This window comes from Myotis lucifugus, unplaced genomic scaffold (assembly GCF_000147115.1).
Source record: "Myotis lucifugus unplaced genomic scaffold, Myoluc2.0 scaffold_4, whole genome shotgun sequence".
NCBI classification, from domain to species: domain Eukaryota; kingdom Metazoa; phylum Chordata; class Mammalia; order Chiroptera; family Vespertilionidae; genus Myotis; species Myotis lucifugus.
This window is the reverse complement of record NW_005871052.1, coordinates 22292020-22315861: the sequence shown is the minus strand read 5'-3', so window position 1 is coordinate 22315861 and position 23842 is coordinate 22292020. Positions and strand designations below refer to the sequence as shown.

The 23842-nt window shown below is 39.7% G+C and overlaps 1 protein-coding gene across 2 annotated transcripts in view; it reads right to left on the bottom strand.

The window, feature by feature from the left end:
- Window positions 1-23842, bottom strand: part of SYTL5 (synaptotagmin like 5) — a 238301-nt gene that overhangs the window by 51657 nt on the left and 162802 nt on the right. For both annotated transcript variants that reach the window (XM_023763930.1, XM_023763935.1), the window contains 2 exons: window positions 17452-17551; window positions 8986-9147 (listed from right to left, as the gene is read on the bottom strand). In XM_023763930.1, coding sequence (XP_023619698.1) covers window positions 8986-9147; window positions 17452-17551 — 262 coding nt within the window. The remainder of the gene's footprint in view (window positions 1-8985; window positions 9148-17451; window positions 17552-23842) is intronic.

Genomic DNA, 23842 nt, shown 5'->3' with positions numbered 1-23842 from the left:
ATATATATATATATATATATATATATATATTTGATTTTTTTACAGAAAGGAAGGGAAGGGATAGAGAGTTAGAAACATCAGTGAGAGAGAAACATCAATTAGCTTCCTACTGCACACCCCCTACTGGGAATGTGCCCGTAACCAAGGTACATGCCCTTGACCGGAATCAAACCTGGGACCCTTCAGTCTGCAGGCCAATGCTCTACCTGCTGAGCCAAACCAGTTAGGGCTTTCTTTCATCTTGATTGTGGTAAAACTTATTAGTAAGTGTGGGAAATCAATTAAGTATTTTATTCATCCATCTTACCAGGGGCAAAAATGAGATTACATGGTGAAACATTCTCCATCTAATATTTAATCTGATTATTTTAGAACAAGTGCTTTGTAAAGGACTTATCTTATTGTTTTGAAGTTTCAATAAATTTTAGTTCATGAGAATGTCATAAATAAAAAATTATAATAGATATTATGGCAGATTCAAAAGGTCACTACTTTTTTGATACTGTAGCTAATGAGAAGTGGGGTGTTTGTCCTTTCTCTTTGGATCTGAATGGGCTCTGTGATTGCTTTGACTGGTTGAAGATAGCAGAAGTGACAATGTGCCAGTTTTGGGGTCTGAGCCTTAAGATTAACAGCTTCTACTTTATCTCCTAGAATAGATATTCTTGGGATATTCCCTCTTAAAACCCATGATAGAGGCCATGCCACATGTAGGTGCACCTACTGTCAAGGCTGAGTTCCTAGCTGGCAGCCAACATCAAGTTTGAGACAGCCACTTGACCAGCTTGGTCAACCTTTAAGATAACTTCAGCCTTACTCTCCCATCTGGCTGTAACCACATGAGAGACCTTAAATGAGAACCACCTAGGTGAGCCCAGCTACCCCACAGAATGATGAATGATAATAATAAATTATTGTTTACACCACTAAGGTTTAGTGTAGTATTTTTGTACATGTGGGAACAGGCTCTATTTGCTTTTGGCTGAGACCTTCAGGTGGGAAAATATGTTGGTAGAAAACAGTGATATGTGCAAGTGTCACATACTAATATATAATGTATTAGTAGAGGTCAAAACTTGCATTATTGGTGCCTGGACAGTATGGCTCAACTGTGAACCAAGAGGTCACTAGTTTGAATACTGGTCAGGGCACATGCCTAGGTTGTGGGCTCAATCCTCAGTACGGGGAGTGCAGGAGGCATTCGATCAATATTTCTATCTCTCACTCTCTCTCCTTTCCTCTCTCTCTCAAATCAATAAAAACATATGTATTTTTTAAAATGTGTATTATTGGTATTTATTAATGTTTCATTGGTTTTTAGCTTAAAATATACTGGTGACTTTATATAAATAGAGTCTTCAAATCTTGTAAAATTAGGAAACAAGAAATATGAAGTTCTGTAGCTTCATAATCACATACAAAAGAAAGCCAAGATGGGGGAGTCACCTTGCACTCTGCACATATCTAATGCTTAGGGGCATTATTTTTTATTATTATTGCAAGGGAATTCTAAGGCACCATGCTCTCCTTCTCAGACAATTCCTTCTCAGATGAAAGTAGCAGAATTACATTCAACCAACACATATGAAATGCCTTCTTGTAGTAATTCTTTTAAGGCATTTTGTCAAATGGTGGAGGGATACCAAGACACAGACCCTACTTTCAATGAGTTTTCATTCTATACAGGACACATACAGGAAGAAGCTCTATCACTGTCCTTATTTTTTAAAACATATTTTTATTATTTTAGAGAGGAAGGGAGAGGGAGAGCGAGACAGAAACATCAATGATGAGAGAGAATAATTGATCAGCTGCCTCCTGCACAACCCCTACTGGGGATAGAGCCCACAACCTGGGCATGTGCCCTGACCATGAATTGAATTGTGACCTCCTGGTTCATAGGTCGATGTTTAACCACTGAGCCACTCTGGCTGGGCATTCTGTTGTTTAACTGATTCATTAGATTATTTAATGCTCTCCATTCCCAATGAAGAGCAGGCTCCTCTCTACAAAGACCATGCATGTCTGCGCCCATCAGTTGAACTGCATGCTCATCAAGAATCAGCTGCATTAGTCTCCCAAGCTCTTTATGCCAGGTAGGTATCTTTGTGGTTCTAATTGTATAATTTAATAAACCAAAGAGTACAAAAAGTTAGCTGTTACTATGAAAATTAAGTTGAATAGTTTAGAAAAGCTAAAGATTTTAAAATAAATTAGCTATTGGGCTCAAAGCTATAAAAGATTAGAAAAAATATGACTATTTAGAAAGATTTTATATTTGTTTTGCTTTAAAAGTATTCTTAAATTCTTGTTTCCCTGTGGAGAAATTAAAACTTGAAGCTGTTGATGATGATTTATAAGGGGTAGAATTTATTCCAGAAAGATATGACAGAATTTTAATAACTGAAACCATGCTCAAATAAAATGAATTGTTCCTATATTAAAAGACTTGAAAACAAATGCACATTTACTTAAGTTAAAATAAACATTTAAGAAATGCCTTAGAAATGTGTGTTTGTATGTGTATGTTATGTGACTTTATTAATTGACCTACTATTAGTTCTGATTTCTGGGAGTCTTCTCCTAGGCTTCTACTACATAGCAAGCTCAATGTCATACAAATGATGACAGTTGCTCCAATTAAGTACAAATAAACCACTGTGGGAAGAAAAAGAGTAATCCAGATTGGATTAGGAGAGATGATGCCAAATGAAGATAGAGTGGAAAGAAGGTTAGTCCAGGTCAAGAAAGCAGTATGAGCAAAATACAGTGGGAACTGAGTAGAACGTGTATAAGAAGTAAAATAACGTCAGGTGTGGTTAGAGGTGTGTATACAGGAAAATGGTAGCAAGGAAGATGCAAGAAAAGTATCTACTCTGGGTTCCCCAGAAGACCCTAAGACATGAACTTATGTTAGAGTGTTTTACTAGGAAGTGTAGTGGAGAAGTGGGATCAGAAAGTGAAGTGAGACTCACAAGGTTGTGATATCAGGCAAAAATTCATGAAGAGTAACTTTTGCTCAGTCCCACAGGGAGATCTATAAACAAGACAGAGCACCTCAGAGCTGGCCCCATAGGAGGCAAGGGAGTGAGAGTGATTGTTCCTTCTGCCCTCAATCCCCAGGAGACTTAAATACCCAGGCTGTTCTGGCTTCCCATGCCCACAGATCAAACCCACTCCAGCAGCCTACAAAGACTGAGAGGTGTTGGCTGGTGGGAGTGGAAGTCATGGACAGCCAGGTATGCATGGAAATGGGGATATGGGAAGAGCACCGACATCCTCCTTTGTTTCAAAAGACTGGGCCATATCAAGAGAGCATTGAGTGCCAAGGTGAGGGTTAGGATTTATTCAAAGTACATTAAAAGCAGTCGGGTCTCTGAGCAGGGGTGCAGTATAATTAGTAATACCCATTATCTTCTGGTGTTTTTTTGTTTGTTTGTTTGTTTTTTAAGAGGGATCCACTTTTCATCAGAGTAGAAAGCAGAGTTCTCAGTGCATTTACAGGTCTAAGATGGGATAATAAATTATAAACCAATGTCTTACTAAACTGCCCAATAAAGAAACAGCCTTTTAGCTAGGTATCAATTCCACAGGAATTTACATTTATTCTCTGCCTGAAGGCAGAACAAAGAAATTTTCCTTGGAAAACTACTTAAACTGGCTGTTGATTTTCAAAGGTACTTGTATTTACAATAGCGCCTCTGGGAACACATGAATGGTAATTCATACTAACAAACCCTTCTTGTTTAACTACCTAACATGCCTTTCAGTAACATAATGAATTATAGCTACTAAGCAATTCCATATCATGCAGTAAAGTGGAAATTATACAGTGAAACTACTTTATAGTATGTTTGGTATCTTGAATTCTTTCTGGGTCTGAAATAGCTTCTTGACTGGCTTAGTGCTGTAAGACCTAACTAAAACAAAGGTAAGTGTTAAGGGGCTTCCACTAACACAGACTCAATAAGAAGTAAGAGACTATGTCTTTCCAGTATTCCCCACTGCGAAAACATATCTGTATTTCCAAAAGCTTGGGGACTATCAATTCTGATCCTCTATTACTAAATAAATTAGTTCCAGTAGCTCACATTTCACCTCCTCAGCAGAATAATCTACAAGAAATATCAAGTCTCTGGGGCTGCTCAAATGGCAGCTAATGAAGTGACTACTGCATCAAAATGACTGATCGAAGAGATTGAGAATGAAGTGAAACTGCTGATAATTAATCATCACACAGAGCGCAGCTCAGCCTGAGGATGAGCCACTAATGAAGTGAGATGCAGCATACCAAGCAGGATACCAGCCTTCATTTTTTCCCCCACCTTCATTTTTGGATGTAATGCAAGCCTGCAGCCTTTCCTCCATATGTTTCAGAAGAAGTTTGGCAGAGGAAGATGACATGGATTAGTGACACTAACTTAATATTGGGTTCCCCAGAAGTGAACTCTGAGATGAGGATTCTTATACAAGTGACTAAGAAAGTATTCTCAGGATAATCCAGTGAAGGGGTGGGAGAAACAGGTCAGGGAAGAGAGGGATCCAGGCAAAGACAGAGACTGATCCAGCAGAAGTGCTCTGGAATATAAGTAACACCTTCAAGTTTTTCCGACACTAAGTAAGGGAATTGAGTTTTCAGATCCCTTCCTCCACCTTACCTATCAGGTGTTGGTTAAGAGTTGCCTTGTTGCAGGAGATCCATAAACTACAAAGAACTTCTGGCTCTTTGCCCATGTGGAAAAAGCCACAGTAACCCGAGGACAGTTTTCTAAAGAGAGTTTCAGGTGGAGGTGGTTGGAGGCAAAAATCCTAACAAACTTGGTGAAAGGAATCCAAAGTCATCTGGCAGAGAACCAACTGAGTTCAACAGATATTAAACACAATCAGAACTTTTCTACCTTGAGCAGGCTCAGAGAGATGCTTCTCCTTATGGTATTAGAAAGTGAAACCACTCAATGGCAATGTGAAAGTAATTACCTGGAAAAGTTGTTACCTGAGCACAGAGGATACTTTAAGCTGATTTCAAAAGAGCCCCAAATATGCTTTAAAGTTAAATTTATGGTAAAGAAGTTGATTTTATGTACTAAAATGCATGTTAATCATCCTTCATCTATGTCATGCATCATATGATGCCTTAGACATTTTCTATCTATGATTCTATGATGCTCACCCATACACATAAGGAATGAAGTGATAGGAGATTGTTAGGTCACATTAAGTGCCATCCATTATGGTGAGTCATTTCATTCAATTCCAAGAAATGTAAAGCTGTAATGACCAAATATTTTCCATAAATATTGTCAGGAAACTGTTATACTATTGTGGAATCATTTGTTGTTATTATTGTACTTTGTATCTCTATCACATTTATGTTAGTCATGGGCTTGCAGTTATTTCATGTTTAAATATTTTTATTATATTGTTGTCGATTTTACTCACAGCCAAATTATACCTCCTAAATATTTTTTTCATTAGTTATTTCCACCATGTTTGAGACAAAAATTTATAAAATCCCATTAGAAAGTTGTATTTAATTTCTGGGTCTCAATCTCCTTATATAAAATGAGGATTATGATACTTAGCTCACAATGGTTGTTGTAACCATTAGATGTGAACAATGCTGCTATTGATGATGATCAACATTTGTTATTGTTGATACCCAAACATTTGTTATTGTTTTTTTGTTTTAATTAAATCTTTATTGTTCAGATTACATTTGTTCCTCTTTTTTTTCCCCCCATAACTCCCCTCCTCCCAGTTCCCGCCCCACCCTCTGCCCTCACTCCCCACCCACTGTCCTCATCCATAGGTGCACGATTTTTGTCCAGTCTCTTCCCCCATCTCCCACTCCCCTTTCCCCCCCAAGAATAGTCAGTCCATTCCCTTTCTATGTCCCTGATTCATTATAATCACCAGTTCATTCTGTACATCAGATTATTTATTCACTTGATTCTTAGATTCACTTGTTGATAGATGCATGTTTGTTGTTCATAATTTGTATCTTAACCTTTTTCTTCTTCTTCCTCTTCTTAAAGGATACCTTTCAGCATTTCATATAATACTGGTTTAGTGGTGATGAACTCCTTTAGCTTTTCCTTATCTGTGAAGCTCTTTATCTGACCTTCAATCCTGAATGATAGCTTTGCTGGATAAAGTAATCTTGGTTGTAGGTTCTTGGTATTCATCACTTTGAATATTTCTTGCCATTCCCTTCTGGCCTGAAAAGTTTCTGTTGAGAAATCAGCTGACAGTCGTATGGGTATTCCCTTGTAGGTAATTGAGTCTCTTTCTCTTGCTGCTTTTAAGATTATCTCTTTGTCTTTTGCTCTTGGCATTTTAATTATGATGTGTCTTGGTGTGGTCCTCTTTGGATTCCTTTTGTTTGGGGTTCTCTGCGCTTCTTGGACCTGTAAGTCCATTTCTTTCACCAGGTGGGGGAAGTTTTCTGTCATTATTTCTTCAAATAGGTTTTCAATATCTTGCTGTCTCTCATCTTCTGGTACCCCTATAACTCTGATGTTGGTGCATTTGAAACTGTCCCAGAGGCTCCTTACACTATCTTCGTATTTTCGGATTCTTTTTTCATTTTGCTTTTCCGGTTGGGTGTTTTTTGCTTCTTCACATTTCAAATCTTTGACTTGATTCTTGCGCTCCTCTGGTCTGCTGTTGGGAGTCTGTATAATATTCTTTATTTCAGTCAGTGTATGCTTAATTTCTAGTTGGTTCTTTATCACAACATCGAGGGTCTCATTAGATTTCTTGAGGTTCTCATCAAGTTTATCGGCAGTTTCTAGCAAATTATTGAAAACCCTCAAAAGTGCGTTTTTTAGCTCTATATCCTCCATTTCTGTCATGTTTTTTTGCTTTCTTGGTGCACCCCCTTGTGGTCTTTGTGCGCAGTCTTGTTCTAGTTAAGCCTTGATTGTTGTAGTTAATACTAGAGGGATTTGACCACCAGGCCGACTGGCTGTGAGAATCAGCTGTGTCTGCCGTGGGAAAACTTCTGTCCTCTGGAGAGGTGCTAATCTAGCCTTTGCCTGAGGCGATCCGGCAAATGGCTCTGCGCAGGGCTTGGACGGGTCAGGTCACAGGGGATCAACAGGGCGGGTGGAGGGAGCAGTTATGGCTGCTCTCAGTCCCGTTCCCAGCGGCTCTGCTTCTCAGAACCCCAGCAACCGCTGCAAACCTTGGAGAGAAAGCTGCCCTCATGTTCCGACTGATGCCAGACAATCCCGCTTCTCCCGTTTGAGTCTGAGTCCCTAGAGACTCGCCCGGATCTGGAGCTCAGAGTCTGAGACTCCCTCCTGATTGAAAACGACAACCGCGCCCTCAGCCACCAGCCGGCTCCACGCGCACCTCCCTACCTTTGTATTTTCCACACTGCGCCTCCTCTGAGCCTCGGTATGCTGTTCTCTTTCCTTCTAGTTGAAGAATCTCTCCTCAGCCAGCCTTTCTGTGGTTGTATTTTTGAAGTGGTTGTTTGCGGCAGCAATCTCCGGTGTTTACCTATGCCGCCATCTTGGTCACTCTCTCACATTTGTTATTGTTGATACCCGTTGCTTTTTCCTGTCTAGCATCCACTCACCGTTCCTTTAGTACTACTATACCTGGATTTCCTCTGGGGCAATACCACCTTTAGGACCAGGATGTGTTCTGATTGTCTTAAACCAGTCAACGTAGCTCACTTCTATGGCCACAGTGTCATCTCAGGATGGGCAAATAATCTAGGATTAGGATAACCAGGCCCAGGGTATTGGTTAGACTATTGGAGGAGGAGGAACTCCCTCCTCTTTTAGACAGTGTGGTGCTAGGATGGGAGGCTTGAAATTGTATAGTGTCCAAAAGAAACATACCTGGAGCTAGTGAAGAAAGCAAATACTGTATGAAGTTTGAAAATTAAGTCAACACAGAGAAGTGGATCAAGTCATGCTTGATAATCACTGACCAATAATTTCCTTTTCCTTTTTGAGCAGTATGGGTTGGGTATCTGTCAATTGCAATAAGGGTACTGTGATATAATATAGATATTACCTAGCATTTATTGAGAGTTTACAATGTGCCAGACACAATACTGCGAGCAGCACATAAAATGCATATTCAAACCTTGCAGCATCCCTATAAGCTATGTCAAATTATTATATCACAAATGAGAATGCCAAAGCCTGGGAAGTTAAGGAATTTACCCAAGTTCACACAGACAATCATGAAGCTACCAGGATTAAACTCAGGAATTTTCATTTGAGTCCATTATCTTTACTATCATGCTTTTTCTTCTTCTTTTGTCTTTCTATATAAAGAAAAATGTTTGGTTATGTAAATATGATCTTTTTTTTCACTTTACTCTTGACTACCTGTAGAAGGACTCCAGCTGCATTGAATGAATCCAAGGTAGTTTAGAACATACTATATTATCAATTTCTAGAACCAGACTTGAGATTATTTCTCTGACTATAACTCAAGTCCTGGGTTATGAATCTCAAAAGTAGGAAAGTAGGAAACTAGATACATTAGCTATTGGTCACTTCCTCATGTGAGCCAAGGTAAGACAACTCCTGTTTATGTCTGAATTATAAAGAATGGGGGATAGAGAGAATGTTTTGACACTGATCTTGCTCTATGGATTTGTTTTTGTTTATGTGAAAATGAATGTGTTCTCTTTCAAATAGGATCATATCATGTATTTATTTTATCAATAGAGACCTCCAAATGATGATACATTTTTAGTAAAGCATATTATAATATATAGATTATGTGGTTTGCAATAATGTATATGATTATGTGGTTTGCAATAATATATATGATTATGTGGTTTGCATTGCATTGAATAAAGATTTACAAAAGAATATATTTACATTTATTACATGATTCCAAAATTAGCTGTACTACTAATTTTTCAGATTATCCCTTGAAAATTGGAAGACATCAATGTGACTCATAACTTGACTCATTGCATAATTGTTTGACTAATCTGGAAGCATTTCCTACCTTGGGCTGAAGTACAAACCACTCATCACTTGGATTTTCAAAGTTCCATGAGTCAAAAGGAATCTCCACCTCCCCAAGGAAGCTGTTATGTCCAAATCGATCATAATGCCAGACTGAGAGCTGCAGTGTTCTTGTTTCCAGTTGTGTATGGCTGATAGTATACTGCAAATGAAATTGACAACATTACATTCCATATGGAAGGCTCTGGCCAATTTCAGGACAGGTTGAAATTTACTTTCACCATCTTTCAGATCAGATGCATTAGTAATATGAACAAACCAAACACAAAAAGTGTTTTCTTTGTTTCCGCTACAACTGAGGTTCTATTCCATAAGCTCATTTTGTGTTAAACCTAGCACTGAAAGATATATCAGCAAAATATTTAGGGGGGAGTCAATCAACTTCAGATATTGTATAAAAAAGTGTTAGGGGGAAGAGTATCCAAGATGGCGGCTGGCAGGACTGAGGTGAGGGATAGGAAGTGAGTGAGTGAGGGGATGAAAGGAGAGTGTGTGGATGTGTGGTGTGTGTGTGTGTGTGAGTGAGTGAGTAAGGGACAGTTAAATCCGGCAGGAGCAGCAGAGGCTGACAGACCAGGCTCTCTGGGACACAGAGAGACTACCAACTCTGTGGCACTCCCCAGACTGTGGGACTCTGGCACGGAGCCCACACTATCTTAAAGGGGAGAGGGGCCTCTTCTAGGAACTCAGCAGCACCACCACCCAGACAGGCCTTGGACATTCCCCTCGACCCCGCAGCCACTCCAGCCAAAATCCTGCAGCCACACCTGCAGACTCTCAGACCCTGGGACCTCCACCAAGCCCTCAGCAGTAAGTGTAGCCACCCCCTCCCCAGCTGCAGACCTCCAACATCGCTTTTGTGTGTCTCCAGCATGCAGGTCTCCCAGGCACACCACTCCATAGACTTCTCTTAGGAGTAACTGGGAGTCTCAGCTGGGTGTGATTTTGTACAGACACAGGTGCACTGCCCCCCCGGAAGAAATTCTGAATTCCCTCTGCCTCAATAACTGCCCCCACACACCCAGCTGTGCAACTTAAGCGCCAGGGCCCCTCAGCGCCAGGGGCCCTCGGAGTGCATCAGAGCTTAGTGCCAGGGAACTGCACTGCCACAGTTGCTCACTCCCCCTGAGCCCACCTATCCACAGGGCACTTTGGGGAAGGAGCGGTGAGCCTCTGTTGGGTCCAATCTTGGACTAATAAGGACGCACTCCCCTGGGCAGTAGAAATTCTGAATTCACCCATCCTGGATACCTGCCCAAAGCGTGCCAGGGCCCTTCAGAGTGCTTCAGTGTACCTGCGCTAGCAAACTCACTGCGGGTGCTCCTGTGTGCCGCCACGGGGAATGCGAGCCTATCCACGACAGGTGCATCAGCAAAATCTGAGTTTCCCCACCCCACAGCTGCAGAACTCTGGACACTACAGTTGCATGCTTTTCCAGCGTGCAGGTCTCCCAAGACCACTGCTCCACAGGCAGCCCTGGGGCCCCACTGCGAGCCCTGCTGGTCATGCACTTAAACAAACAGAGGTGCACTGCTGGGCTGTAGAAACGCTGAATTCCCTCTTCTGGGTTACCTGCCCACAGACACTGCAATCCAGTGGCTTCAGCGCCAGGGCCCTTCAGAGTGTGTCACTACACCCTGCTGGCAAACACACCACAGGTGCCTCTGTGAGCAGCCGCTAGAATCGCGTGTATTCAACCACGGAGGCAGCAGCAATAGCTGAGTCTGCCCACCCCACAACTACAGAACTCTGGACACCACAGTCATGCTTTGCCAGAACGCAGGCTTCCTGAGCCCCACCACCCCAATAGACGGTTCCTGGGCGCCACTGTGAGTCCCTGCGGGCATGCGTGATTTCAACCAAGGGCATAAGATAGCAAAAATTGGAACACCCCCTCCATGGCTGCTGACTTCTAGACATCTAGTTGCCCCTTTCCAGCTCACAGGCCTACATCAAGAGAACCCAAATAGCCCAAGTAGGGAGCTACACTAGACTACCAAGCCCAGGAGACCTGAGAGGTCACACCAGTAGGACCAAACCCTAAAGAAACTGGGTAGCAAAGCAATCAGAGCTACAGTTAAAACATTACAGCAAAACATGGTAAGACAAAAAAGCAAACGACAAAGGAAAGAAAAAGAGAAATCACCGGAAAGGGAGTTAAATGAAATTGAGGCTACTAACTTATCAGAGAAAGAATTCAGAGTAATGGTTATAAGGATGCTCAAACGGCTGGATGACAAATACACACAACTCAATGAGAATTATAAGGAGCTGAATGAGAATGTCACCAACATAAAAAGGAACCAAGAGGAAATGAAGAACGACATAGCTGCAATAAAGAACAAAATGGAAGGCTTAAACAGTAGACTAGAAGAGGCTGAGGACCGCATCAGCGAATTAGAAGGCAAGGTAGGAAAAAACAAACAAACACAGGAGCAACTGGAAAAAAAAATTTAAAAAGCAAGAGGAGAGCCTAAGGGAGCTTTGGGACAAAGCAAAACGGAACAATATTCGCTTAATAGGGGTAACAGAAGGAGAGGAGGAGAAGCAAGGAATAGAAAACCTGTTTGAAGAAATAATGACAGAAAACTTCGCTGATACTGGCAAGAAAAAACTACACAAGTCAAAGAAGCACATAGAGTGCCAAACAAGATGAACCCCAAAAGACCAACACCAAGACACATCATAATTAAATTGGCAAACACCAATGACAAAGTACGAATCTTATAGGCTGCCAGAGAGAGACAGAAATTTACCTACAAGGGATCTCCTATTAGAATATCAGCTGACTTCTCAACAGAAACACACCCGGCAAGAAGGGAATGGAATGAAATATACAAAGTGATGCAAAGCAAGGGAATGAATCCAAGAATACTATACACAGCAAGGCTATCATTCAAAATTGAAGGTGGAATCAGGAGCTTCACAGTCAAAAAAGGGCTAAGAGAGTTTATTACCACCAAACCAGCAATGCAAGAAATACTAAAGGGAATGCTGTAAAAAGAAGAAACAGAAAGACAAGAAGAAACACAAACATTAAGAATAAAAATGACCACAAACAAGTACTTTTCAATAATAACATTAAATGTAAATGGATTAAATGCTCCAATTAAAAGACATAGGGTAGCTGAATGGATAAGAAAACATGACAAATATATTTGCTGTCTTCAAGAGAACCACCTCAGAACAAAGGATTCACACAGACTAAGAATGAAGGGATGGAAAAATTTTTTCAGGCCAATGGAAATGAGAAAAAAGCTGGGGTTGCAATACATATATCTGATAAAATAGACCTTAAATTAAAGGCCATAACAAGAGATAAGGAAGGCCACTACATAATACTAAAGGGAGCAATTCAACAAGAAGATATAACTCTGGTAAACATATATGCACCCAATACAGGAGCACCCAAATACATAAAACAACTTCTGGAAGACATCAAGAGAGAGATCAATAGCAATACAGTCATAGTAGGGGATTTTAATATCCCACTGACACCACTGGATCAATCCTCTAAACAAAAAATCAGCAAAGAAACAGCAACCCTAAATGACTCACTAGATCAGATGGACTTAATTGACATCTTCAGAATATTTCACCCCATAGCTACAGAATATACATTCCTCTCTAGTGCACATGGGACATTTTCAAAGATAGATCATATATTAGGACACAGGCAAAGTCTCTTCAAATTCAAGAGAATAGAAATCATAGCAAGCATCTTCTCAGATCACAATGGCATAAAATTAGAAATCAACTACAATAAAAACATTGAAAAAAATCAAACACTTGGAGGCTAAATAGCATGCTATTAAGCAATGACTGGGTTACCAGAGAGATCAAAGAAGAAATAAAAATCATTCTGGACACAAATGACAATGAAAACACAACAATCCAAAATCTATGGGACACAATGAAAGCAGTCCTGAGAGGGAAGTTCATAGCTCTACAGGCCTACCTCAAAAAACAAACAAACAAACAAAACTGGCAATAAATGATCTAACCCTACAACTCAAAGCGTTAGAAAGAAAGCAACAAGAAAAGCCCACAGTATCCAGAAGGAAGGAAATAATAAAGATCAGAGCAGAAATAAACAACATAGAGACAAAAAAAAAACTATACAAAAGATCAATGAAACCAAGAGCTGGTTCTTTGAAAAAATTAACAAGATTGATGAACCTCTAGCCAGGCTCACCAAGAAACAAAGAGAGAGGGCCCAAATAAATAAAATCAGAAATGAAAGAGGTGAAGTAACAACTGACCCTACTGATATACAAAGGATTGCCAAAAAATACTACGAACAACTCTCCTCCAACAAACTGGACAACCTCAACGAAATGGACACATTCCTAGAAAAATACAAGCTTCCAAAAATCAACCGGGAAGAATAAAAAAACCTGAATAGGCCAATAACAATTGAAACAGTAATCAAAAAGCATCCAGCAAACAAAAGCCCTGGACCAGATGGCTTCACAGGGGAGTTTTACCGAACATTCAAAGAAGAACTAAAGCCAATCCTTCTCAGACTATTCCAAAAAATTCAAGAGGAAGGCACACTTCCAAGCTCTTTCTATGAAGTCAGCAGTACCCTAATCCCAAAACCAGATAAAGACAACACAAAGAAAGAGAATTACAGGCCAATATCCCTGATGAACATAGATGCTAAAATCCTCAACAAAATTCTAGCAAACCGGATCCAGCATTACATTAGAAAGATCATACACCATGACCAAGTAGGATTTATTCCAGGAATGCAAGGTTGGCACCATATCCGCAAATCAATAAACGTGATATATCACATAAACAAGTTGAGAGACAAAAATCATATATCGATTGATGCAGAAAAGGCATTTGACAAAGTCCAACACCCTTTTCTGATAAAAACGCTCATCAAAGTGGGAATAGAGGGATCATACCTCAACATAATAAAAGCCTTATATGAAAAATCTACAGCCAACATCATACTAAATGGGAAAAAACTAAAACCATTCCCCTTAAGAACAGGAACAAGACAGGGATGCCCACTTTCACCACTCGTGTTCGACATAGTACTGGAAGTGCTAGCCAAAGCAATCAGAGAAGAAGAAGAAATAAAAGGCATCCAAATTGGAAAAGAAGAAATAAAATTGCCATTATTTGCTAATGACATGATACTGTACTTAGAAAACCCTAAGGACTCCATCAAAATTCATTTATTAGATGTAATAAATGAATTTGGCAATGTAGCAGCATACAAAATTAACGCCAAGAAATCTATGGCATTTTTATACGCCAATAGTGAACTTACAGAAAGAGAAATTAAAAAAACAATCCCATTTACCATTGCACCAAAAAAATTAAGATACTGAGGAATAAACTTAACCAAGGAGGTAAAAGACCTCTACCCAGAAAACTACAGGACATTGTAAAAAGAGATAGAGGAAGACATAAACAGATCAAAGAACATACCGTGATCATGGATTGGTAGAATCAACATCATCAAAATGTCCATACTACCCAAAGCAATCTATAGATTCAATGCACTCCCCATTAAAATACCAACAGCATATTTCACAGATCTAAAAAGAACTCTCCAAAAATTCATCTGGAATAAAAAAAAGACCCCGAATAGCTGCTGCGATCCTGGGAAAGAGGAACAAAGTAGGAGGGATCTCAATACCAGATATCAAGCTGTATTACAAAACCACTGTTCTCAAAACTGCCTTGTATTGGCACTAGAACAGACATATAGACCAATTGAATAGAATAGAGAACCTAGAAATAGACCCAAACCACTATGCTCAATTAATATTTGACAAAGGAGGCAAGAACATACAATGGAGTCAAGACAGTCTCTTCAATAAATAGTGCTGGGAAATTTGGTCAGACACATGCGAAAAAATGAAACTAGACCACCAACTTACACCATACACAAAAATAAACTCAAAATGGATAAAGGACTTAAACGTAAGACGGGAAACCATAAGATTATTAGAGGAATTCACAGGTAGCAAAATCTCAGATATATGCCGAAGGAATTTCTTCACTGACACAGCTCCTAGGGCATTGGAAACTAAAGGAAAAACAAACAAATGGGACTATATCAAAATAAAAAGCTTCTGCACAGCAAAAGAAACCATCAACAAAACAACAAGAAAACCCACTGCATGGGAGAACATATTTGCCAATGTATCTCCGATAAAGGTTTAATCTCCAACATTTATAGGGAACTCATACAACTTAACAAAAGGAAGATAAACAACCCAATCAAAAAATGGGCAAAGGACCTAAATAGACACTTTTTTAAAGAGGACATACATAAGGCTGAGAGACATATGAAAACATGCTCAAAGTCACTAATCATCCGAGAGATGTAAATCAAAACGACAATGAGTTAGCATCTCACACCTGTCAGAATGGCCATCATCAACAAATCAACAAATGACAAATGCTGGCGAGGATGCGGAGAAAAAGGAACCCTCGTTCACTGCTGGTGGGAATGCAAACTGGTGCAGCCACTGTTCAGAACAGTATGGAGTTTCCTCAAAAAACTAAAAATGGAACTTTCATTTGACCCAGTGATCCCACTTCTAGGAATATATCCCAAGAAACCAGAAACGCCAATCTGAAAGGATATATGTATCCCTATGTTCATAGCAGCACAATTTACAATAGCTAAGATTTGGAATCAGCCTAAGTGCCCATCAGAAGATGAATGAATTAAAAAACTTTGGCACATCTACACAATGGAATATTATGCTGCTGTAAAAAGGAAGGAACTCCTACCATTTGCAACAGCATGGATGGCACTGGAGAGCATTATGCTAAGTGAAATAAGTCAGAGAAAGATAAATATCACATGCTCTCACTCATTTGTGGATTATAATTAACAATGTAAACCAATTAACAAAAACAGATGTAGAGACAGAGAAGCATTGATCAGATGTTCAAAACTCAGAGGGAAAGCAGGGGAGGGTGGGGTGAGGGGGAAAGATCAACCAAAGGACTTGTATGCATGCATATAAGCATAAGTGATGGATATGGACAACAGGGTGTGAGGGTGAGGGCAGAATTGGGGGGATGAGGGGACATTGGGGGGATAAGGACACATTTGTAATATCTTATTCAATAAAGGGGGAAAAAAGTGTTAGGGGATGAAGTTTGTCCCATTTCCAGTTTTACCTGGTTTTTATTTGCCTAATTATTTTTGACATGTATTTTATAAGCTTAAAATTTAATATATCAATTCTTCAACTTCTCTGTCTTATTTTATTCATAATGAGAACTCACATATCCAGAAAAGTACTGACAGTGAGACATTTATTACCACCGAACTTCATAAAGTCCAGTCTAAGTGAAGAGATGAATATGTAAATGTAAATATAGAAAGAACAGAAAGAAAATATTGCTCAGGTAGATTTTCCTTTTCCAGTAGAATTTATCCAAGGCCGCATGTCCATACACCCTCAAGCTTTCTGCTTGTTTTATTCAACTACCACCTAGGACATGCTTCAGACTAACTGATTCCTGATCTTGGATTTGCATCTATACCGATTCCTTGCTGTTCCGGACATGATTAACCTTGGCTCACTGCTTCCTGAATTTGCCATATCACTCTGTTTATCTATTCTCTATAGTCTCAGCTCTGCTATCCTATTATGGTCACTGTATTAACCCTCAACCTATATTTATTTATTCTCATTTTTCTCTGCCTTGATATTGCCTCCTGTTTCTGCACATGACCCCACTGACTCATGCCCTCACCAACTTCCTGCTATGCTGGACATTGGATCCATCATTCTGTCCACAAGATGCATAAGTTTCCCTGTTACTGACAATAATCTCTACATTCTAGTCTCCATGATTTTTCTTACCAGTCTAGATTGATCCAGGGTGAGAAACAGTGTTGTTACATGGAAGCCAATGGGGAAAAGTAATTTTTCTAGGATTGAGGCCTGCGTCATAACTTATCTAGGTCACTTTCTCTCATATACCACAAATCTAACTCTGTATCTCCACTATCCATTAACCACATGCCTATACTAGTATTTAGCCAAATTCTGAAATCTTAACAAGAAACAGCACATATTCGTGTTACCAGAACAATGAGTGTGTACAAAATGACCTGCTAAGTCAATGACAAACTTCCTTTTGTGGGGAACTAGAAAAAAACAGTTTTCCCAAGGGTAAAATATATTTTTTGGACAAGATTTTTTGTGCCAGCGAAGATATAATTTTACTGGATCTTCTCTACTTAAGCTTCAACTTTAGCATCAGCAGAGAAATAAAGAGTGGTTTACATTGTTTCTTTTCCAAAAAAAAACTGTTAGGAAAGCCAAGAGTATTATATTAATTTATTCAAATTCTACTTTTATAAAATATACATGCAAATTCTCTGTAGTTACTTCTAAACCAATGAGGTTGTGAACAGTATCACTAGAGTTACTGTGAGAGACTATTTACTTACTTTTAGTGTTTCATTGAATTCTGGATTGATGCCAGTTCTGATTTTAGTCTTGCGCTTATTATTTCTAGATTTGTCAGGAAGAAGGTATGACTTGACATAACTGTAAATGATAAAAGATGAAAATAATTATTGGGAAAAATCTACTTTGCAAAAAAAAAATACTCAGAGACTTCAGCGAATAAAAGAAGTAAAGAGAATTGGCCAGTAATTATAAGAGTCAGCCTGGCCTCTGTGGCTCAGTGGTTGAGTGTTGACCCATGAACCAGGAGTATGTGGTTCAACCCCTGGTTAGGGTATATGCCCTGAATTCAGGCTTAATCTACAGTAGGGGGCATGCAGGAGGCAGCCAATCAATGATTCTCTCTCATCATTGATGTTTCTATCTCTTTCTCCCTCTCCCTTCCTCTCTATGAAATCAATAAAAATATAGAAAATAAACATAAGAGACAGAACCAACGAGAATATAGTCCACATAACAGATTATCTTAAAGACAACTCTGGGCCTTCAATAAAAGAGAAGTGGTAAAGAGTGTGGGCTTTGGAGTCATGCCAGTTGGGTTTAAATCACTCCCTGCCTCATTAATTTTGGTGAACTCAAGATTGTACTAATGCTCTCTGTGCCTCAGTTTTCTCATCTGTAAAACTGGGACAATAACAATATCTAATTTATGATATTGTTATTTGTGAGGATTAAGTCAGTTGATACATTTAAGGACCTGACATATTATACAACTCAAGAAGAAATATAATCTATTATTATGATTAGTGGTCTCACAAAATAATATGGGGTTATATTCCTCTCTATTCATATGTCAGGAGTTCTGATGAGTGGACTCAATGGTAATGGGTGAATAAAGAAAAATGGTGAAAAGGAAGAAATAAAAAACAACAACCTAGGTCAGATTAGCAATTCACCCAACAACTTGTGTTGAACTATCTCAGCAACCTCCTGAAGCAGGGGCATCATGACAGACTCAGAAATGTATGAGATGTACAACATTCTACCAGAGTTCTGAAGCACATGTACTGGGGCTTTAGATGACCCCTTTCCATGTTAGTCTAAATGATTATATTTGTCCTGAAGCCTTCTGATATTGAACTGAGGAAGTAGGTGGACAATTTGTACTCAGTTTCCATTGATTTGTCTATCTTAAAATATTTGGAAATAGCTTGGCTGCATTGTTTATTGAACCTAGGTCACCTAATATATAAAAAAGGGGGTCACATAGCTGGCCTGAGAGTGTGCTATCCTTAGAAATGCCTGCTTATAAGGTTGGTGCTTGGCTGGAATCTGGGAACTTGGATTTCAGAAAGATTCTTATCAGTCCCAGAACAGATATAGTTTTGTTACTGTGACTAAGCTATAAAAACAATGACTGATGCTGAGCATCTGCTTTTATTCTGGGAAACTGGCAATTTTGGTATGTGACCAGTTGAGTCTCTAAATGGGCTTCCCTGGCGGACAACATTGCCCAATGTCACAACCTGTTGCTAGAGGAATTAAATGTATCCTGTGTAGTCACTGGAAGAGAACACTTATAAGCTTAAGCCTGGTTTCTTCAGAACTGCATCACATATACCTCTTTTCTTTGCTGATTATAACTACATATGGAGTGCTGTGGGTCCTCCTAGTGAATCATCAAACGCAGCAGTGGTCTTTGCAATACCTGATACATTTTTATATCCAGCTCCCCTCCAAAGTGCCGTGGTCCACACCTACCCTTGAAGACTGATTCCTGGAATCCCATGAGCTTCAAAATTGCCCCTTTGATTTGTTCAACTGGGCTAACAGCTTGGTAATTTTCTCTGAAGTATGCTCCAGAGCAAAAATTAACTCTCATACATCCTGGGGTATGCCAATGTGTCAGCCTTCTATCTCAAAGAGCTGCCTCTGCCTAAACAATAAATATGTCAGTCCTAAATCATGTTGAGTAATAGCATCTTAACAATCAGGTAACTATAGACAAAAGCATTACAGATGAACTTTGGAGAATATTTAGAAGTGTGACATAGGAGGAAAGTGACAATCAACCTTCAGAAGAAAGCTAAGAATCTCCTGAAAAGTGACATCAGAGGAATGGCGGCATGATAATGCACCTTGTCTTCTCCTCCTGAATTTCAACAAGTTAACCAACTATAATTCAACAAACAAATCCCTGCTCAACACTGACACATGCCTGAGAAATCTGGGCATTGAAATATTTAAAGGTGGGTAACCTGGAATAAGTGGGGAGAGGAAAAGGGAAGAAAGCACAGATAGTCCACAGATGCAGCCCTGCAGCCAGAAGCTTGTGGCCTGGCTGGGAATAGGAGAAATCTGGCAGCAGCAGGCACTTCCTTCAACTAGGAGGAACAGAGAGCTGCAGGGAGCAGCCCAGTACAGTGAGCAGTGAGGAAGCAAACATTGTCTGAGTCAGTAGACTTCTGACAGAACATGAGGTTCTGCCATGCAGTTTCCAATGTTGAGCTGGTTGCTGGTGTTTCAGACAAAGAAATGGAACCACAGAGCCCTGCTGTCATTTAGACTCCCAAAACTTGCCTCCCATTGACCTTGGAGTCAGGTCCAGGAGCATATTATCTGTAAACCAAGAGCTGTTGCAGTAGAACTGCTGTTTCCCTCTGTGATGGATCCCTATTGCAGTGAGGGCAAAACAAAGCCCACTCCCAATCAGAGTGGTTGTACTGCTTCACAGAAGCTGTGGAGGTCAAGACTGGAAGATCACAGAGATAAAATCTTGTGATTCAGTGCCATCTACTGGAAAATAGCAGAAAGACCTCTTCAAAGAAAGCTGCTATACAGAAGGTCATTAATATAGACAGATATTCATGCCTAGGCAAAGGAGAATAGCAAATACTATGAATAACCACAGTAATGAGGATGATCAGAAAGAAAATGAAAAATCCTCAGAAAGCAAGCTGGAACACATGGAAATATGTGATATAAATGACAGAGATTTCAAGATTGAAGCTCCGAAAATACTCAACCAGATGCAAAAAAATACAGATGGGCAATTCAGTGCACTCAGAAAACAAATCAATGAACAAAACGAGTACTTTATTAAAGAGATTGAAACTTTAAAAAGAACCAATCAGGCTCAGCTGGAGTGGCTCAGTGGTTGAGCATTGACCTGTGGACTGAAGTGTCCCGGGTTAGATTCCAGTCAAGGGCACATGCCTGGGTTACAGGCTCGATCCCCAGTAGGGGGCGTGCAGGAGGCATCATTGATATTTCTATCTCTCTCCCTCTTCTTTCCTCTTTGAAATCAATAAAAATATATTAGAAAAAAAGAACCAATCAGAAATCCTGGAAATGAAGCATGCAATTAAGGAGATTAAGAGTGAACTACTGGGGGGAGAAAAAATGGTGGCTGAATAGTCAGACTATTGTGCACCTCGTCCTAGGGCCAGACTGTAAATACAACTAAATTGGACAACATTCACCTGGAATTACTAACTGAGGTCCAGCTGAGGAGGAGACTTATATCAAGGAAGGACAGAAAATACCTGGAGATTGGTAGGAAAGGTGAGGTCATGAGGGTAGCTGACCCAGCTTTCACAGGTGGCAGGCCAATGGGCCAAGAGTGAGGAGGGAGCTCCCAGCTATGGGAGGGTCAGTTCCCTCAGAGGATAGAGGCCTGGAACACAGGCTGAGATCCACAGGCTGGAGCACCAGAATCGAGACCAGCCATGAAAGGCCACAGGGTTGCTGGTTGTGGTGGAGTCTGGAGGCAGTAGACCAGAACCAGTTGGAGAGAAAGATGCAGTTTTTGTTATTGTTGTTTTGTTTTTTAAACTCAGAGCAAAGGAGTTTTTATTTGCAGATACTCACCCAAGGCTTTGGTGCAGGGAGGGAGACGGAGACTCAAGGTGCCTAAGTATGGGAAGCATTGTGGGGAGATGTGGAAAAGCAGCAGCCAGGAGTATTTGGTCATAGACCTTCAAACCAAAACAGCCATTTTTCCTGAGAGGAGCTAGCTGCTTCCAGTAGCCTCAGGGAAGGAAAAAAAAAACTACCCTAGATGATTCAGCCTGTCCCACCCTCAGGATCCCTGCATTGTTTTATCTTTTTTCTTTTATTTCTTTTTGTCCCTTTTAAAATTAATCTTCTTTATCTATCTGCTTTACTGATTTGTTATTATTCTAGTCTCTGTTGTTTTGTTCCTATATCTAATTTTCTTTTTCCATTTTCTTACTCAATTTTTTTTTCTCTTTTTTCACTACTCATTTTTTTTCTTTTCTTTCTCTCATTTCTTGTCTTGAGTTTTTTCATTCCCCACCCCCCTTTTCTTATTTTAGGACTATCTACATTCTCCTCTATTTTCCTTTGACATTTTTTCTCTTCTTTTTTGACCTTTCCTTCCTCCTTTATTTTAAACCATTTTCCTTCCCCGAATCCCCTAATACTTTATATTATTTTATTTAGTTCAGATCTGAATCTACATATTCCTTCCTCCCCACATTTTTTTTAAAAAAATATTTCTTTACTGATTTTTTAATTTTTTAAAATTAAATCTTTATTGTTCAGATTATTACAGTTGTTCCTCTTTTTCCCCCCCATAACTCCCCTTCACCTGGTTCCCACCCCACCCTCTGCCCTAACCCCCCCCCATTGTCTTCATCCATAGGTGTACGATTTTTGTCCAGTCTCTTCCCGCACCCCCACACCCCTTTCCCCCCTGAGAATAGTCAGTCCACTCCCTTTCTATGCCCCTGATTCTATTATAATCACCAGTTTATTCTGTTCATAAGATTATTTATTCAATTGATTTTTAGATTCACTTGTTGATAGATGTGTATTTGTTGTTCATAATTTGTATCTTACCTTTTTCTTCTTCTTCCTCTTCTTGAAGGATACCTTTCAGCATTTCATATAATACTGGTTTGGTGGTAATGAACTCCTTTAGCTTTTTCTTATCTGTGAAGCTCTTTATCTAACCTTCAATTCTGAATGATAGCTTTGCTGCGTAGAGTAATCTTGGTTGTAGGTTCTTGCTATTCATCACTTTGAATATTTCTTGCCACTCCCTTCTGGCCTGCATAGTTTCTGTTGAGAAATCAGCTCACAGTCATATGGGTACTCCCTTGTAGGTAACTGACTGTTTTTCTCTTGCTGCTTTTAAGATTCTCTCTTTGTCTTTTGCTCTTGGCATTTTAATTATGATGTGTCTTGGTGTGGTCCTCTTTGGATTCCTTTTGTTTGGGGTTCTCTGTGCTTCCTGGACTTGTAAGTCTATTTCTTTCACCAGGTGGGGGAAGTTTTCTGTCATTATTTCTTCAAATAGGTTTCAATATCTTGCTTTCTCTCTTCTTCTGGCACCCCCATAATTTGGATGTTGGTACACTTGACGTTGTCCCAGAGGCTCCTTACACTATCTTCATATTTTTGGATTCTTTTTTCTTTTTGTTTTTCTGGTTGGGTGTTTTTTGATTCTTTGTATTTCAATTCTTTGACTTGATTCTTGCGATCCTCTAGTCTGCTGTTGGAACTCTGTATAATATTCTTTATTTCAGTCAGTGTATGCTTAATTTCTAGTTGGTCCTTTTCCATATGCTCAAAGGTCTCACAAGATTTATTGAGGGTCTCACTACATTTATCGGTGGTTTCTAGAAAGTTCTTGAAAAATTATAACTGTGGTTTTGAACTCTATATCTAGTAGTTTGCTTTCCTCCATTTCTGTCATTTGTGACTTGTTTCTTTGTCTCCGCATTTTTTATGCTTCTTTGTGTTGATAGAGTGGCTTTCTGTGCTAGGTGTCCTATAGGGCCCAGTGGCTCAGCCTCCCCAATTACCTGAGGTAGACACTCTTGGTGCACCCCTTTATGGGCTTTGTGCACAGTCTTGTAGTTAAGTCCTTTTTTAATTTTGTAATTTTTTTATTTTTTTTAATTTTTTTTTATTGCTTAAAGTATTACAAAGAGTATTACATATGTCTCCTTTTTTTCCCCAGCCCTTGACAATCCCCCGGCCTCCCCTACCCCCCAGTGTCTTATGTCCATTGGTTATGCTTATATGCATGCATACAAGTCCTTTGGTTGATCTCTTACCCCCCCCCCCAGCCCCCCATCCCTCCCCGGCCTTCCCGCTGTAGTTTCACAGTCTGTTCGAGGCAGCTCTGCCTCTGTATATATTTTTGTTCAAAAGTTTACTATGGTCTTTATTATCCATAAATGGGTGAGATCATGTGGTATTTTTCCTTCATTGACTGGCTTATTTCACTTAGCATAATGCTCTCCAGTTCCATCCATGCTGTTGCAAATGGTAAGAGTTCCTTCTTTTTTACAGCAGCATAGTATTCCATTGTGTAGATGTACCACAGTTTTCTAATCTATTCATCTACTGATGGGGACTTAGGCTGTTTCCAGATCATAGCTATGGTGAATTGTGCTGCTA